The sequence below is a fragment of the Bos grunniens genome, chromosome 15, assembly GCF_055505025.1.
Source record: "Bos grunniens cultivar Pamir isolate PY7600 chromosome 15, Bosgru_T2T1.0, whole genome shotgun sequence".
Lineage (NCBI taxonomy): Eukaryota > Metazoa > Chordata > Mammalia > Artiodactyla > Bovidae > Bos > Bos grunniens.
In genome coordinates this window covers 16,640,483-16,655,565 of record NC_141179.1, presented here as the reverse complement: position 1 = coordinate 16,655,565, position 15,083 = coordinate 16,640,483, and the positions used below count along the sequence as shown (strand labels likewise).

The 15,083-nt window shown below is 40.2% G+C and overlaps 1 protein-coding gene across 5 annotated transcripts in view; it reads right to left on the bottom strand.

The window, feature by feature from the left end:
* CWF19L2 (CWF19 like cell cycle control factor 2) overlaps nt 1–15,083 on the bottom strand; it is a 139,333-nt gene that overhangs the window by 85,272 nt on the left and 38,978 nt on the right. For 3 of the 5 annotated variants that reach the window (XM_086339007.1, XM_086339006.1, XM_086339003.1), the window contains one exon: nt 3,606–3,712. In XM_086339007.1, coding sequence (XP_086195133.1) covers nt 3,606–3,712 — 107 coding nt within the window. The remainder of the gene's footprint in view (nt 1–3,605; nt 3,713–15,083) is intronic. The other 2 variants (XM_086339008.1, XM_086339005.1) reach the window with 1 other exon arrangement.

The following is a 15,083-nucleotide window of genomic DNA, read 5'->3' as shown; positions in this document are numbered from 1 at the left end:
GAGAAGAAAATGGCAACCCACTCCAGTGTTCTTGCCTGGAGAATCCCAGGGATGGGGGAGCCTCATAGGCTGCTGTCTATGGGGTCACACAGAGTCGGACATGAATGAAGCGACTTAGCAGCAGCAGCACCATAGCAAATATAAGTACAAAGAAAACATGAAACTAACAGGAAGATTTATTAAAAGGTCTTAAGTCAATATCCCCAAATGAGTAAATACTACAATTAATCAAATCAAATGGCAAAAAATACATGAAAAAAAGAATCCACTTGATTAGTGAACAAATGATAAAAATAAAGGCAAAGAAAAAAAATCTGCTTACCAATCACAGCAGCATAGACTAGAAAACATAATACTACTATTGAAAATCATAGGAAAAAAAGTAATTTTATTGAGTGTAATTCCTTCAATCCTTCTACAGAGAAATTTTGCAATGTAAATCTCACTGCAAGTATCCATATCCTTTAATTGGCAATTCCACTTATAGTAATTCTTTTAAGAAAATAACCAGGTAAGTACACAACATTCATTGGAAAAGATGGTCATCACAGTGCTGTTTAACAGGGAAAAAATAAAAACATATAAACATCTCTCCACTAACATAAATAAATAATGGGTTGTTGTTCAGTCGCTAAGTCATGTCCAACTCTTTGCAACCCACGGACTGCAGAACACCAGACTTCTCTGTCCTTCACCATCTCCCAGAGTTTGCCCAAACTCATATCCATTGAATAGGTGATGCCATCTAACCATGTTATCGTCTGTCGTCCCTTTCTCCTCCTGCCTTTCCCAGCATCAGGGTCTTTTTCAAAGAGTCAGAACTTTGCATCAGGTAGTTAAGATACTGAAGCTTCAGCTTCAGCACCAGTCCTTCCAAAGAATATTCAAGGATGACTTCCCTTAGGATGGACTGTTTTGACTCTCTTCAGTCCAAAAGACTCTTAAGTGTATTCTCTAGCACCATGGTTCAAAACTACCAATTCTTCAGCACTCAGCCTTTTTTATGGTCCAATTGTCACATCCATACTTGACTACTGGAAAAACCATAGGTCTGATATATGGATCTTTGTCAGCAAAGTAATGTCTCTGCTTTTTAATACACTGTCTAGGTTTGTCATAACTTTTCTTCCAAAGAACAAGCATCAGTCACCTTCCACAGAGATTTAGGAGCCCAAGAAAATAAAGTCTGTCACTGGTTTCATTTTTTCCCCATCTATTTGCCATGAACTGATGCCATGATCTTAGTTTTTTGAATGCTGAGTTTAAGCTAGATTTTTTACTCTGCTCTTTCATCTTCATCAAGTTTCTCTTCCCTCTTTGCTTTCTGCCATCAGGGTGGTATCATCTGCATGTCTGAGGTTGTTGATACTTCTCCCAGCAATCTTGATTTCAGCTTGTGACTCATCTATTCAGATATTTCACATGATGTACTCTGCATTTAAGTTAAAAAACCGGGGTAACAACATATAGACTTGATGTACTCCTTTCCCAATTTGGAATCAGTCTGTTTTTCTAAGTCTGGTTCTAACTTGCTTCTTGACCTGCATACTGGTTTCTCAGGAGGCAGGTAAGGTGGTCTGGTACTTCCATTTCTTTAAGAATTTTCCATAGTTTGTTTTGATCCACACAGTCAAAGGCTTCAGTGTAGTCAGTGAAGGAGAAGTAGATATTTTTCTGAAACTCTCTTGCTTTTCCTATGATCCAGTGAATGTTGGCAATTTGGTAATCTGGTTCTTCTGCCTTTTCTAAGTACAGCTGATATATTGAGAAGTTCTTGGTTTATGTATGTTGAACCCTAGCTTGAAGGATTCTGAGTATTCCTTGCTAGCATGTAAAATGAGCACAACTGTACGGTAGTTTGAACATTCCTTGGCATTGCCCTTCTTTGGGATTGGAATGAAAATTGATCTTCTCCAGTTCTTAACCACTGCAGAAGAACCAAATTTGCTGGCATATTAAGTGCAGCACTTTAATCTAAAAGCATCTTTTAATCCTAAAAGCATCAACTTTTAGGATTTTACATAGCTAGGCTGGCATTCCATCACCTCCACCATATAAATATATTTATAAATATTAAGAGATCATTACAATGTATGTATTTACTGGCATCCAACTATGTCCGCTTGTGCAAGTGAAACAAACAATGTAAACTGTAAGTTTATGCTATGTCTGTTGTCAGACTCTTTGTGATCCCAGAACTGAAGCTCTCCAGGTTCCTCTGTTCATAGAAGTTTTCCAGGCAAGAATAATAGAGTGGGTTGCGATCTCCTGCTCCAAGGGATTTGCCTAACCCATGGATCAAACTTGCGTGTCTTAGGTTTTCTGCATTGGCAGGCAGATTCTTTACCACTGAACCTCCAGGGAAGCCCAGTCCATAAGCCTACTTTTGTAACACAGTTTATTTTAAAATTATATAATAATGAGGAAAAAATTATATATATATATATCAAAATATTAACATATATTCTCTTCAGTTCAGTTCAGTCGCTCAGTCGTGTCCGAGTCGTGGCGACCCCATGAATCGCAGCACGCCAGGCCTCCCTGTCCATCACCAACTCCCGGAGTTCAATCAAACTCACATCCATCAAGTCGGTGATGCCATCCAGCTATCTCATCATCTGTCGTCCCCTTCTCCTCCTGCCCCCAATCCCTCCCAGCATCAGAGTCTCTTCTGATGAGTCAACTCTTTGCATGAGGTGGCCAAAGTACTGGAGTTTCAGCTTTAGCATCATTCCTTCCAAAGAACACCCAGGACTGATCTCCTTTAGAATGGACTGGTTAGATCTCCTTGCAGTCCAAGGGACTCTCAAGAGTCTTCTCCAACACCACAGTTCAAAAGCATCAATTCTTCGGTGCTCAGCTTTCTTCACAGTCCAACTCTCACATCCATACATGACTACTGGAAAAACCATAGCGTTGACTAGACAGACCTTTGCTGGCAAAGTAATGTCTCTGCCAATAATAATTCTCTCACTTTTTGTTTACTCCTTTCTAAACCTCTTTCTACTGAAATTTTAAAAAACAGGACATCAACAGCTACTGAAACAGAAAGATTATTCACACATTGTGAATGGGGGAGCTGGTTCTAAAATATATTGCTTCATTATTCCATTGTTTTATACACACACACGCACACACATACACAGTAATCATGCCATGTTTTAAGTCAGATCATGTTGCATAACTTCAACTTATGCAGTACTGTATGTCAAGTATATCTCAATAAAACTGGAAGAAAAATGAATAAATATCACTTTCTAAAAGCAAAAACAAATAGTACTTATATCAAAAGATATTCTATGGAGGCTTTCCTATACTATTGAAATTTCTTCACAACAAGAAAATGCTTTTACATTAAAAACATACATTCTTAAACTGTCCTTACTTAAGTTTCATATTCATTAAATTTTATATTTAAATATGCTGCACAGGTTTATCTAAAAATGAAATGCAAAACACGGCTTCAGCAGTTGAAGACAGTTAGAAATGAAATTTAATATAGAGTCAATTAAAAAAGGTATCCTAGCACAAAACACTAACAAAGTTAAAGTCAATTTCCATATACCTTTGAAAATAATATTTATCTCCTAAATACCAAGACTTACCCCGTATCTTTCAGCTACAATGTCCTCAAAATTTCTATTTTGTTTCTCAGCTTGTTCTTTCATTCTTTGATAAGACTTCCTTAGCCAGCTTAAACCACCATCTTCTACTGAAATTCAATTGCAAAATTAAATGTCAGTTATATTTTTCATGTGGTTATAACTGAATATTTACTGCTACTACAGTAACTATGAAATTGTACATTATTCTTTGAACATATAAAAATCATAAGTGCATTTAAAATTCAACATATATTTGAGTGCCTATATATGTAAGGCACAGTTTTGCAATAATGAGAAAAGAAAAACAAAAAGAAACAACTGGGAAATTCCATGGTGCTCCACTAACTAATACTCTAGATTCCCAATGCAGAGGGCCCAAATTTGATCCCTGTCAGGGAACTAGATCCCATGTGCTGTAGCTAAGAGTTCACATGCCGCAACTAAAAATACTGCACACCATAACTAAGACTTTGCATGCTGCAATTCAGAGTTTGCATGCCTCAATGAAGATCAAAGACTGCTGCAACACTCAGCACAAAGTTTAAAAATAAATATTTAAAACAAAAAGAAATAAAAAATAGAATGACCCTAAAAAAAACTGGAATCTAAGAGAATGAGGATAAGAGGAGATAAATATAACAAATATTACATTTTATCAAAATAGTATTTATCACTATTATAGAGTTACATAAAAATGAAAAAAAGGAGAGAATTATTTCTAAATGTATTATCAGGAGACAATCTCACACATCAGGATGAAAACCGAGTTGGATTTCTACAAAGAGTAGTCAGGACCTGGGCTTTTGTTTGCTGGAAGATTTCTGATTACAGTTTCAGATGGCTTCACAGCTGAATTCTACCAAAAATTTAGAGAAGAGCTAACACCTATCCTACTCAAACTCTTCCAGAAAATTGCAGAGGAAGGTAAACTTCCAAACTCATTCTATGAGGCCACCCTCACCCTAATACCAAAACCTGACAAAGATGCCACAAAAAAAGAAAACTACAGGCCAATATCACTGATGAACATAGATACAAAAATCCTTAACAAAATTCTAGCAATCAGAATCCAACAACACATTAAAAAGATCATACACCATGACCAAGTGGGCTTTACCCAGGGATGCAAGGATTCTTCAATATCCGCAAATCAATCAATGTTATACACCATATTAACAAATTGGAAAATAAAAACCATATGATTATCTCAGCAGATGCAGAGAAAGCCTTTGACAAAATTCAACATCCATTTATGATAAAAACTCTCCAGAAAGCAGGAATAGAAGGAACATACCTCAACATAATAAAAGCTATATAGGACAAACCCACAGCAAACATTATCCTTAATGGTGAAAAATTGAAAGCATTTCCCCTAAAGTCAGGAACAAGACAAGGGTGCCCACTTTCACCATTACTATTCAACATAGTTTTGGAAGTTTTGGCCACAGCAATCAAAGCAGAAAAAGAAATAAAAGGAATCCAAATTGGAAAAGAAGAAGTAAAACTCTCACTGTTTGCAGATGACATGATCCTCTACATAGAAAACCCTAAAGACTCCACCAGAAAATTACTAGAGCTAATCAATGAATATAGTAAAGTTGCAGGATATAAAATCAACACACAGAAATCCCTTGCATTCCTATACACTAATAATGAGAAAATAGAAAGAGAAATTAAGGAAACAATTCCATTCACCATTGCAATGAAAAGAATAAAATACTTAGGAATATATCTACCTAAAGAAACTAGAGACCTATATATAGAAAACTATAAAACACTGATGAAAGAAATCAAAGAGGACACAAATAGATGGAGAAATATACCATGTTCATGGATTGGAAGAATCAATATAGAGAAAATGAGTATACTACCCAAAGCAATTTATAGATTCAATGCAATCCCTGTCAAGCTACCAACGGTATTCTTCACAGAGCTAGAACAAATAATTTCACAATTTGTATGGAAATACAAAAAACCTCAAATAGCCAAAGCAAGCTTGAGAAAGAAGAATGCAACTGGAGGAATCAACCTGCCTGACTTCAGGCTCTACTACAAAGCCACAGTCATCAAGACAGTATGATACTGGCACAAAGACAGAAATATAGATCAATAGAACAAAACAGAAAGCCCAGAGATAAATCCACACACCTATGGACACCTTATCTTTGACAAAGGAGGCAAGAATATACAATGGATTAAAGACAATCTCTTTAACAAGTGGTGCTGGGAAAACTGGTCAACCACTTGTAAAAGAATGAAACTAGAACACTTTCTAACACCATACACAAAAATAAACTCAAAATGGATCAAAGATCTAAAAGTAAGATCAGAAACTATAAAACTCCTAGAGGAGAACATAGGCAAAACACTCTCCGACATACATCACAGCAGGATCCTCTATGACCCATCTCCCAGAATATTAGAAATAAAAGCAAAAATAAACAAATGGGACCTAATTAAAATTAAAAGCTTCTGCACAACAAAGGAAACTATAAGCAAGGTGAAAAGACAGCCTTCAGAATGGGAGAAAATAATAGCAAATGAAGCAACTGACAAACAACTAATCTCAAAAATATACAAGCAACTCCTACAGCTCAATTGCAGAAAAATAAACGACCCAATCAAAAAATGGGCCAAAGAACTAATAGACATTTCTCCAAAGAAGACATACAGATGGCTAACAAACACATGAAAAGATGCTCAACATCACTCATTATCAGAGAAATGCAAATCAAAACCACTATGAGGTACCATTTCACGCCAGTCAGAAGGCTGCGATCCAAAAGTCTACAAGCAATAAATGCTGGAGAGGGTGTGGAGAAAAGGGAACCCTCTTACACTGTTGGTGGGAATGCAAACTAGTACAGCCACTATGGAGAACAGTGTGGAAATTTCTTAAAAAACTGGAAATAGAACTGCCTTATGACCCAGCAATCCCACTGCTGGGCATACACACTGAGGAAACCAAAACTGAAAGAGATACGTGTACCCCAATGTTCATCGCAGCACTGTTTATAACAGCCAGGACATGGAAGCAACCTAGATGTCCATCAGCAGATGAATGGATGAGAAAGCTGTGGTACATATACACAATGGAATATTACTCAGCCATTAAAAAGAAAACATTTGAATCAGTTCTAATGAGGTGGATGAAACTGGAGCCTATTATACAGAGTGAAGTAAGCCAGAAAGAAAAACACCAATACAGTATACTAACGCATATATATGGAATTTAGAAGGACGGTAACAATAACCCTGTATACGAGATAGCAAAAGAGACACGGATGTATAGAACAGTCTTTTGGACTCTGTGGGAGAGGGAGAGGGTGGGATGATTTGGGAGAATGGCATTGAAACATGTATACTATCATGTATGAAATGAGTCACCAGTCCAGGTTCGATGCACGATACTGGATGCTTGGGGCTGGTGCACTGGGACGACCCAGAGGGATGGTATGGGGAGGGAGGAGGGAGGAGGGTTCAGGATGGGGAACACGTGTATACCTGTGGCGGATTCATGTTGATATATGGCAAAACCAATACAATATTGTAAAGTTTAAAAAAAAAAAAAAAAGAGTAGTCAGGGTATGCCTCAAAATAAATTAAAGCCAAGAAAGGTACACACATAGAGGGAAAAAATGACTTCAGATATAACATAAAGAACATATAAGGAGATGAGACCAGTCAAGATGCTGGAACAGAAGGACCTGAGGTTCACTTCTTCCCACAAGCACATCACTAATCACATCTACAAATGAAACAATTTGAACACACCACATGCTGAACATTAGCAGAGGATCCTGGATACATTAAAAGACAAGAAAAGATCCCCAAATGACCAGATAGGATGGAGAGAAAGAGACGTAAAACAAAAGAGGAAACAAGATGGAATCCATAATCTTGGGGTGGTGGAGTGGGGGTGGGGGAGTGGCTGAAGAAGAGGAGAGATTACCACATCAGGAGAAGGCCCCTTGAATATTTAGGAAAACTGAAATCATATCAAGCATCTTTTCTAACCACAACACTATAAGACTAGAAATCAATTACAAGAAAAAAAAATGTCAAAAACACAAACACATGGAGGCCAAACAATATGCTACTAAATAACCAAGAGATCACTGAAGAAATCAGAGGAAACCAAAAAATATACAGAAAAACAACAACAACAACAACAATACAACAACCCAAAACCTATGGGATACAGCAAAGCAGTCCTAAGAGGGAAGCTTACAGCAATTCAATCCTACCAAGAGAAACAAGAAAAATCTCAAACAATTAATCTTATACCTAGAGCAACCAGATAAAGAAGAAAAAATCCAAAGTTAATAGAAATAAAAAAATTATAAAAATCAGAGCAGAAATAAATGAAACAGAAATGAAGTAAACAATAGCAAAAATCATTTAAACTAAAAGCTGGTTCTTTGGGAAGATAAACAAAATTGACAAACCTTTAGCCAGGCCCTTGTAATTATCAAGTAATACAAAATTAGTGATGTAATTATCAAGAAAAAAAGAGAAAGGACTCAAATCAATAAAATTAAAAAAGAAAACAGAGAAATTACAACTGACACCACAGAAATGCAAAGGATCAGAAGATTACTGTAGGCAACTATAGGTCAAGAAAATGGACAATCTAGAAAAAAATGAACAAGTTCTTAGAAAGATACAACCTTCCAAGACTGAACCATGAAGAAACAGAAAATATGAACAGATCAATTGAAAGAATTGAAAATGAAAGTATGGCAAATTCTATCCAACATTTAGAGAAGAGACAAAACCGACTGTTCTGAAACTCGGGAAATTAGAGGAAGGAACACTCCAAAACTCACCTAAAAGGCCACCATCACTCTGATATCAAACCAAAGATCTCACAAAAAAATCCAAAATTACATGTCAATATCACTGATGAACACAGATGCAAAAATCCTCAACAAACTTCTAGCAAACATAATCCAACAATACATTACAAGATTAATACATCATGATCAAATGGGATTTATCCAAGAGATGTAAGGATTACTCGATATACACAAATCAGTCAATGTGATACACTGTATTAATAGGCTTAAGAATAAAAACCACATGATTATCTCGATAGATGCGAAACAAATTTTTGACAAAATTCAACACACTTTTATGATTAAGGAAAAAAAAACCTCTCCAAAAGTGGGCTTAGAGGTAACCTGCCTCAAAATAATAAAGGCCATATAGGACAAACCTACAGATAACATCATACTCAGAGGTGAAAAGTAGAAAGCATTTTCAGTAAGATCAGGAACACAACGAGTATGTCCACTTTACCATGTTTATTCAACATAGTATTAGAAGTCCTGGCTACAGCTATCAAAGAAAAAGAAATAAAGAAATTGACATTGAAAGCTTCAATACTTTGGTCACCTGATGCGAAGGGCTGACTCATTAGAAAAGATCCTGATACTGGGAAAGATTGAAGGCAGGAGGAGAAGGGGATGAGAGAGGATGAGATGGTTAGATGGCATCACTGACTCAACGGTCCTGAGTTTGAGCAAGCTCTGGGAGATGGTAAAGGACAGAGAAGCCTAGCATGCTACAGTCCACAGGGTTGCAAAGAGTCAGATATGACTGAATGACTGAACTGAACTGAAAGTGGAAAAGAAGTAAAATTCACTGTTTGCAGATGACATGGTACTATGCACAGAAAATCCTAAAAGATGCCACCAGATAACTACTAGAACTAATTAATTTACTAGAATTTGATAAAGATGCAGGATACAAAATTACTGCACAGAAATCTCTTGTATGCATATCTATACACTAACAAAGAAAGATCAGAAAGAGAAATTAAGGAAACAATTTTATTTATCACCACAAAAAAAGTAAAAGAATACCTAGGAATAAGCCAATCTAAAAAGGTAAAAGACCTATACTCTGAAAACTACAAGATTCTGATGAAAGAAATAAAAGATGACTCAGATAGAGAGATACACCATGTTTCTGGTGTATGGATTGGAAGAATCAATATTGTGAAAATGACTATATCACAAATCTACAGGTTCAATGAAATCCATATTAAACTACCAATGGCGTTTTTCACAGATCTATAACAAAAAATTTTACAATTTGTATGAAAACAAAAGAGATCACAAACAGCCAACAAACCTTGAGAAAGAAAAATGGAGCTGGAGGGATCGGGCTATACTACAGGCTGACTTCAGACTTGACTGACTTCAGACTATACTACAAAGCTACAGTCATCAAGACAGTGTGGTACTGGCACAAAAGCAGACATACAGATCAATGGCACAGGATAGAAAGCCTAGAGGTAAACCCACCCACATATGGTCATCTAATCTATGACAAAGGAAACAGGAATATACAACAACAGAAAGACACCCTTTTCAATAACTGGCACTGGGAAAACTGAACAGCTACCTGCAAGAGAAAGAATCTGGAACATACCCTAACACCATACACAAAAGAAAACTTAAAACAGATTAAAGACCTAAATGTAAGGTCAAATACTATAAAACTTTTAGAGGGAACCATAGGGAGAACACACTCTGACAAAAATTGCAGCAGTATCTTTTTCAATTCATCTCCTAAAATAATTAAAATAAAACAAAAATAAATTAATTGGCCTAATTAAACTTCAAATATTTTGCATAGCAAAGGGAACCATGAACAAAACAAAGAGAAGAATCTCAGGATGGGAAATGATATATGCAAATGAGGCAACTGACAATGGATTAATCTCCAAAATATACAAACTTCTCATGCAGCCCAATATAAAAAAAAAAATTCCAATCAAAAAAAGAGTGGAAAACTTAAATAGATATTTCTCCAAAGAAGACCTTCAGATGGTTAAAAAGCACATAAAATGATGCTCAACATTTCTCATTATTAGAAAAATGCAAATCAAAACTACAATGAGGTTATTACCTCATCCTGGTCAGAATGGTCATCATCACAAAATCCACAAACAAACAAAAGAATAAAAAACAAAACAAAAAACTAATAAACAAACAAAAGATAAAAAAATAAAACAAAAGAATAAATTTTTTTTTTAAACCACAAATAATAAATGCAGGAAAAGATTCAGAGAACAGGGAACTTTCTTGCACTGTTGGTAGGAATGTAAATTGATATAGCCACAGTGGAGAATGGTATGGAGGTTTCTTAAAAACGAAAAATGGAACTACCATATGACCCAGCAATCTCACTATGGGGCATATATCTTGAGAAAACCATAATTTAAAAAGAAACATGTACCCCATTGTTCACTGTAGCACTATTTACAACAGCCAGGACGTGGAAACAACCTAGATGCCCATCAACAGACGACTGTATAAAGACGACGTGGTACACACACAATGGAATACTACTCAGCCATGAAACTGGCTCATTTGTAGAGATGCAGCTGTATCTAAAGTCTCATACAGAATGAAGCAAGTTAGAAAAACAAATATAGTATATTAACACATGTATGTGGATATACAGAAAAATGGTACAGATGAACCTACCTGCAGGGCAGGAACAGAAACACAGGACAGAGAGGATACGTGGCCACACAAGGGGAAGGGGAAGGTGGGATGAATTGGAGATTAGGTTCGATATAAATACACTACCATGCGTAAAATTGATAGATAGTGGGAACTTTCTGTATAGCACAGGCAGCTCAGCTCAGTGCTCTGTGATGACCTACCTGGATGGGATGGACAGAGGGAAGTTCAAGAGGGAGGGAATATATCTGTAAATATAGCTGATTCACTTCATTTTAGAAAGAAAGTAATACAACATTGGAAAGCAGAAGGGCTTCCCTGGTGGCTCAGTGGTAAAGAATCTACCTGCCAATGAAGGAGACATGGGTTCGATTCTTAATCCAGAAAGATCTCACATAATACAGAGCAACTAAGCCCACGTGTCACACTATTGACCGTGTGTTCCAGAGCCTGGAAACTCAACTGCTGAGTCCGCGTGCCACAACTACTGAAGCCCACGCACCACGCCAGTGGTCCACAAGAGAAGCCACCACAACGAGAAGCCCGTGCACCACAACTAGAGAGGAGCCCCCACTCTCAACTAGAAAAAGCCCACACACAGCAACAAAGACCCAGGATAGCCGAAAATAAAAAACTCAAATTATTAACAAGAAGGAACGAGTGACAAGGTCTGTTTGATTGGCTTTTTGGCCTGAAATTCCCTATCTCTGGTGATAAGAATTTCTTTCTACCTCAAGATACAAGGAGTGCATCTTTTATGAGATTTATTCCCTGCTTTCAGGAAGGCAGAGAGGAGGGGTCAAAGTGGCCTTCTTATATCAGCTCTTTCTCAAGTAACTTTAATTCAAAATAATCAATATTGAATGAACTCCTGAGGCGGGGCTCAAAATGGTGGGAGAATAGGAAACAGTTAAACTCCCTTCACAGAAACATTGAAAATACATTTGAAAATATACCTACAAGTGGAACTATTCAGAGAAAGCTACTGAGCACTGACAGAAGACCTCAGACCTCCAAAAAGACAAGGAAAACCTACACGCAACTGGGTAGGACAAAAGGAAAAAGAAAAAGAAGAAATCAGGCCTGCACCCCAGGGAGAGAACTGTGAAGGAGGAAAGGTTCCCGCACCTTGGAAAGGCTCCTCACCAGCGAAGAAATTAGACTGGATAGAGGGGGAGCTTTTGGAGCCTAAAAATAAGACAGCAGCAACTGGCTTGTGGAAGGCACCACCAGCCTATGCTCCTCAACTTGAGATGCTCCTCTGTCAGTAAGGATGGGGCTCAAGTGCTATGTAAAGCTCAGACTCTGAAGCTCCGTCCCAGGGAGAGGACAAAGCTTAGGTGCAGAAACAGCCTGAAGAGTTCAGGCCATGGCAACTGAGGGTGTACTAGGAAGAAGCCTGGGCTCACCAAAGAGGCAAGACACCCTCACTGGGAGAGGGAGGGAGAGAGAAGCGGGATCACCATAAAAGCTTCATTTCCTGTGAGCACTCCCAAGCAACAGGACTTCACCTACAGGGGCTCTTTGTGTGGGTGCGAATCACCGCCGCTGCCATCCTGGGCTCGAGGTGGGCATGGATACCTCTTTCAGGCCCACAGGCAGACACCAAGCCCTGCCCATGCAGAGCTGGAAGGGCACAGACAGCTTCCAAAACTAGAAACCCCACTAGATGACACAGAAGGGCTAGACTGAGCTACTGGAAATTCCACCAGTGGGCCCCAGGACCTTCCTCCACTGACCTAGAGAGGCACAGACACTCCAGCCACTGGGAGCTCCCCCAGAGGGCCCTGGACCTGCCTCCACTGACCTAGAGGGGCACAGACACTCCAGGCACTGGGAGCTCCCCGAGAGGGCCCAAGACCCACCTCCACTGACCTAGAGGGACACAAACACTCCAGCCACTGGGAGCTCCCCCAGAGGGCCTGGGACCCACCTCCACTGACCTAGAGAGGCATAGACACTCCAGCCACTGGGAGCTCCCCCAGAGGGCCCGGGACCCACCTCCACTGACCTAGAGGGGCACAGACACTCCAGCCACTGGGAGCTCCCCCAGAGGGCCCAGGACCCGCCTCCACTGACCTAGAGGGGCACAGACAGCTCAGCCACTGGGAGCGCCCCCAGAGGGCCCGGGACCTGCCCAGGCTGTCCCAGGAGGGCACAGACAGCTCCCCAACCAGAGGTCCTGCCAGCGAGGCATAGAACCTGCCCCTGCTGACACAGAAAAGCACAGAGAGATCCAGCCACTAGCAGTTCCACCAGGGGCCCTAGGACTCACCCTGCTAACTTGAAAGGGCGTGGCCGGCTTCCATAACGAATATTTCCACAGGCAGGTCACAGGATCCACCCCTACTGGGCTGGAGGGGCACAAACAGCTTTACCTACGAGGAATTCTCCTGGGGGTGGGGGACACAGGATCAACCCCAGCTGACCGGGAAGGGCATGATCCAGCTACTAGAATTCCACCAGCAGGCCCCATGACCTGCCCAGGCTGTCCTGTGATAATGCATGAAGCTTCCACATGGGAAACGTCAGTGGTTGCTGACACCCACCCAACTGTCCCAGGAGTGTACAGACAGATCTCTCTACTACGTAATCCGTCACTGGGTACAAGGACCTGCCCCTCTGTCCTGGCATGGCATGGATAGCTTTCAAAACTGGGAAATCCATCGGTGGATGTCAGAATCCACTCTGCTGTCCTGGTAAGGCAGGGACATTTCCTGCTAGGAAGTCCACCAGTGGGTGCTACGACCTGCCTTACTGTCCCAAGAGGGTGCAGGTAACTAGCCTCCACTAGGAAATCCATTATCAGGACCAAGAGTTGCCCTGTTGTCTGGGGAGCACACAAAAAATCCTCATTACTAGGAAATTTTCGAGTGGGTCCAGGGATCTACCTCACTATCACAGAAGGGCACAGATAGCACAACCCCCACCCCCACCAAACACACACACACACACACACACACACACACACACTAGGAAATTCACCCAGAGGAGGGGCTGAAAACCACAGCTAAGCCCCAGGAAGTGAAGTCACTCAGTCGTGTGCAACTCTTTGTGACCCCATAGACTGTGGCCCACCAGGCTCCTCCATCCATGGAATTTTTCAGGCAAGAGTACTGGAGTGGGTTGCCATTTCCTGATCCAGGGGAAACCCCAGGAGCTATATAACTGAAAAAGACGAGTTGAAACCTCTCCTCAAGGCTGTGCAAACTGCGAAGTTACACCTCCACTGACAGCTTCGTAAATTCAGCCCCAGTGAAACATCCAAAAGAACAACAAGTACTTTGCAACTGGGATGGGCTACAGCAGCCGTGAACTCTGTAGACAGGTACATGTGAAGATAGGGACAAACCAGAGTCCGAACTGCCTCCACAGCTCACAGTGTGACCAGCTGAATGACTACTGCAGCACTGATACCTAACTTCAGCGGACCCGTGCTGGAGGACATGTGAAACAACACCTGAAGAGTCACCAGGGCCAATTGCAGGCATACTTACAGTTAAGGCGGGACCCAGAGCAGCACCCACAAGAGTGCAAGTTGTGAGCACACAAAACAGCTGAAAGGGGACACAACAGAGTAAAATAACAGGTGAACAGCTCCAAAAGAGTAAAATTCAGAGGCTTCCCTACAAGCGGGAGTGCTCTAATTCTGCCTACATCACAGAGCAGATCAGAATTACAGCTGGGAAACAGATTTCGGAAATTCCACTTTAAAAACTAGGGAGGAAACCTTGCCCGTGACAGGGCAGTGACAGCGACAGAGCAACTAGGAGGGCCCACTCAATATCGAAGGCAGGCTCCAATTACTACAGTTCAGTTCAGTTCAGTTGCTCAGTAGTGTCCGACTCTTTTCGACACCATGGACTGCAGCACACCAGGCTTCCCTGTCCATCACCAATTCCCGGAGCTTACTCAAACTCATGTCCATTGAGTCGGTGATGCCATCCAACCATCTCAATCTCTGTCATGCCCTTCTCCTCCTGCCTTCAGTATTTCCCAG